This window comes from Populus alba, chromosome 18 (assembly GCF_005239225.2).
Source record: "Populus alba chromosome 18, ASM523922v2, whole genome shotgun sequence".
Lineage (NCBI taxonomy): Eukaryota > Viridiplantae > Streptophyta > Magnoliopsida > Malpighiales > Salicaceae > Populus > Populus alba.
In genome coordinates, this window is record NC_133301.1 from 5,151,559 (window position 1) to 5,155,687 (window position 4,129).

Consider the following 4,129-nt stretch of genomic DNA (forward strand, 5'->3'; position numbering starts at 1 on the left):
TTAATTTTTATGAGCTAAAGTTATATCTTCAACTAGGATAGTGTCCTTACGAGGACTGCTGCTTGGATGATAGCCCCTTCTCAGAAAGAGGACAAGAAAGCAGTATTCTTGGAAATATCCTGTCAAAATATAGATGCGACAAATCGATTGAGGTGGGGTTTTTCTTAACTTTGTGCATCAACAGACCTGCAATTAGCTTGGGACACGCTTCCTTTCATAATACATTAACAAAGTTCCATAATTAACATTGATGAATATTTTATTGAAATATAGTCTCGCAGCATTGCCTCACAAACAGTGCCTGCACATTGATACAGAGTGCATTTGTAGATGGAAAAAACTATGGTCGCAGCCCCTTACAAGAGCAAAACATGTTTTCAGTATTACATGCTAATTATAAAGATGAAGGGGGAGTCGAGGCTTTGCCACTGCAACAGTTGGGTACTTTCTCTGTGTTGCCAATCCAAAAACTTCATCTCGTTTCACGTCTTCTGGTTTTATTCCAGGAGGCAATTCCCAAGTAAATCCGTGCAACATGTTAGCTAAGCTGACAAGAATCATCTTTGTTCCAAGGGGATAGCCAGGGCACATTCTTCTCCCAGAGCCAAATGGCAACAATTCAAAGTTATGTCCTTTAACATCAATTCCCTTACCGATGAACCTTTCTGGCCTAAAATCCTCAGGATCTTCCCACAGATCAGGGTCTCTACCCATACTCCATGTGTTAATGAAGATTCTAGTTCCTTTAGGAATGTCATAGCCCCCAACTTTACAGTCTTGAAGTGCCAAATGGGGTGCAAGCATAACAGCAGATGGATGCATCCTCATCGCCTCTTTCATTATTGCTTCTATGTATGGAAGTTGAGGGATGTCTTTCTCTTCCACCCATCTTTCTCTTCCGACAACTCTGTCCAGCTCGTCGGTTACCCTTTTGAATAACTGGGGCTTTTTCAAGAGTTCAGACATTGACCAATCCCCCATTGTAGCAGCGGTATCTGTTCCTCCAGCAATCAGGTCCTAGTCATCAGAATGAACAACAGTAAATATTTTAAGCCAATGGGGACTGAAGGGGAAGCATGTCTAAGATCCAAATGTAACAACTCTTGAACTTTGAGTAAAATCATGAAACAAAATAGCGAAGGCATGAGGAAATGAAGTCCTTTTTGTTTAGGAAAAAAAAAAGGGGGAAATAAAGTGATCTATGAAGGAAAATGGAAAGGAAAGATTAGAAAATAGTTGAAAGAGACAATTAAAAAAAGGAAATTACCTGTGTCAAACCCTTGATGTTGTCTCTAGTTAACTTAACTTCTAGCTCGGGGTCATCAGCAAGCTGCAAGAGAAGATCCACCATGTCTTTCGGCTGCCAGTTTTTGGTTGTTTTTCTCCTAACGTTGTGTTCATCAATGACATGGTCATGAAACTTATCAAATCTTACCTTGAGCTTTTTCATTCTCTTCACATACCCCTGCAAGTCCAAGAAATCTAGCCACGGGATCCAGTCCCCAATGTTCAACACCCCATTAAGCAAGAACAACTCATCTAGCATTTCCTGAAATTCCTCAAGTGTAACTATTTCTTTTTCGGATTCCGATGCACTGAAGTACTTCTTGCCCAACACAATCCTGCTAATAATGCTAAGAGTGTAATGCGAGAGATAATCTTTAAGCTCAATAGACTTACCACAGTTGCGATATAGTCGTCTTGTAAATTCACGCATCTCCTCCACTCGCATATACTCATAGGACTCCAGTCTTTTAGCACTAAACAGCTCAGTGAGGTAAATTTTACGACCTTGGCGCCAGTAAGGTCCATAGGGTGCCCAGGCAAGATCGGAATACTCATAAGTTGTGTACTTGCCAGCAGCAGTTTGAGGTCTGCTAGCAAACATGTGATCGTAAGTCTTCAAAATTTGCTTTGCCATGTCAAGTGATGAGGTAACCATAACTGGATAGGATCCAAAATGGAGCTGCATAGTTTTTCCATACTTGAGAGACAATTGGTGAAGAGATTGGTGAGGGAGAGGACCCAGAAGGTTGAAGTTGCCAATAATTGGCCACGGTTTAGGACCTGGTGGAAGTTTCAACGGGTTAAGCCAGGACTTAAAAAGTTTTGGGAGGTAAAGAAGGGCAAAAAGCCATGCTACCACCAAAACAATCAACGAGAAAGCATCCATCGGGGAGATGAAACTCGTGGTTGCTGTAGGTCGCAGTGTTACTGGAAATTTGGTGTGGGTTTTGCATGGTTTTATAGACAAGTCTTGCACTTACATCTGGGAATTGATGGGGGGGGGGTCCTTACACCTGAGACACGACAACCAATTAATTTCTAGTTTCTTTTCTTTTCTTTTCTTTTTAAAAAATGAAAACACTTTTCTTCTTGTTTGCAGCTTATTATATATCTATTTCTTGGTACATTTTGCTATTTAAAGTGTTTCAGAACAAGAAAAACCCCAAATTTTAAGTATGATTTACTTCCCGTTCAAGGTGTTAGAGCATCTTAGCATGTTCATGTAGCAATGAGAACATTTTATGATATACAATTACTTCTAACTTCTTATGATATGCAATTACTGCCGAAGTTCTGCTCCATGGAACAAAATTATGATTAGATTTGAGATGAACGGGAAGAACATTCAGACAGATAATGAGTGGGTGCAAGAAGTTACAAATTCAGACCATCGACTGTACGTACTTTGGGTATATTTTTATTTTTATTCTGGTAGTAATGCTTGCGTATCTACTGATTTTAATTTGTACTTCGGTTTTCAGTTCGGACAAGCCGGTGGGAGTAGTTTCAATTTGTTCATAGAAATACATGGGAGTGTGTGTGTGTGTCTGTCTGTATCTGACAGTGTCCGTCACCTTTTTTTACAGTCGGATTTGATTGAAAAGGGCATACTAATCTGATTCAACAACCCCGCTCGTGGCCGCACTCGCAAGAGTTTTATATTACTGAAAAACTCTTTGTTTTATTTCACAATGTTTTTGAATTTTTTTAAAATATTTTTTTATACAAAAATAATTATTTTTTATATTTTAAATTTATTTTTTTATATCAATCCATTAAAATAATTTAAAATTATGAAAAAAAAAATTGATTTAAAGTTAAAACATTTTAAAAACACGATTAGATCAAAATACTAGAATCTTAAGGAATATTTTTATTAAGAAAAATATTTTTCAGTTATGATTTAAAAAAAATAAGTTTAAAAATATATATGTTATGATAAAATTATTGTGAGAGTTTTTACTTGTAAAATAAATAAATAAATAAACCTTCATGAATTAAAAAAATAAGTTATTTGAAACTAAAATTTAAAATAAACCAAACAAAATTTACTTGGGTAATTAAACAATTTTTTTTTCCTATAATTAAATAAAAACAAAATCTAGATAAGTAAGATATTGTTGCAAGGGGCCAAGATTTGAGAGCCCAAAGTCCATGACAGCCAATGGTGGAGGCAGGGGTTTAGCAGGGGACTCGTTCTTGCAATAAAATGTGTTTTTCAATCTCTTTCTTATTAATGTTTATAATTTTAGTAGTAAAATAACTGAAATTTTAATTTTTTTAAAAAATAATTTTTTTAAATTTGACCCTCCTTAATTATTATTTTTTGCTCTAGCCCTGACGACAGCCGATAAATCATTACTATAACAAAACATAAATTACATCTCACATCATCAATATGCTACAAAAGAAGAAAAAGAATGAAAGAAAGAGAGAGAAAAAATTCCCATTAATCGTAAGAGTAACCGAAGGTCGAAGAAGCTCGCGCAGCGACTTGTCTCCATGAGGAAGGCTCAACAAGAAGTCAGCATCAGCCATACTAGTTATATATATATATATATAAAGATACTCCTGCTCATCTAACCTTCAACAAATCGTTCAATTTTGACAGGGACATATATGATATACCTCCCTCCAAGCCTCCATCATTCAATGCTAGAGGCTTCGAGGGAGGTAACGAACAAATAAATTGTATCTCTATCTAATCTTTAGCGGTATTTTGAAAACAATCTTAGAGTATATCTCAATTGATTATATTTTAAATTTATTTTTTAGTGATTATTAGTTTGAGTATCACATATTTTAGAATTATTAAAAATTAATATAATTATTAATTTTAAAA

The 4,129-nt window shown here is 35.7% G+C and overlaps 1 protein-coding gene across 1 annotated transcript; it reads right to left on the reverse strand.

Annotated features, from left to right (window-relative positions):
* Positions 1 to 238: 238 nt before the first annotated feature.
* LOC118045993 (trimethyltridecatetraene synthase) lies at positions 239 to 2,227 on the reverse strand. Its single transcript, XM_035054739.2, has 2 exons — positions 1,268 to 2,227; positions 239 to 1,017 (listed from the first exon to the last, which is right to left on the reverse strand). The coding sequence occupies exons 1-2, from the start codon at positions 2,171 to 2,173 to the stop codon at positions 391 to 393; spliced, it is 1,533 nt and encodes a 510-aa protein (XP_034910630.1). The 5' UTR covers positions 2,174 to 2,227; the 3' UTR covers positions 239 to 390.
* Positions 2,228 to 4,129: the final 1,902 nt, after the last annotated feature.

Coding starts and splice junctions, on each gene's coding strand:
- LOC118045993 (XM_035054739.2), bottom strand. CDS start 2,173: ATGGATGCTTTCTCGTTGATTGTTTTGGTGGTAGCATGGCTTTTTGCC. Junction 1,018..1,267: donor ACATCAAGGGTTTGACACAG/GTAATTTCCTTT, acceptor TCTGATGACTAG/GACCTGATTGCTGGAGGAAC.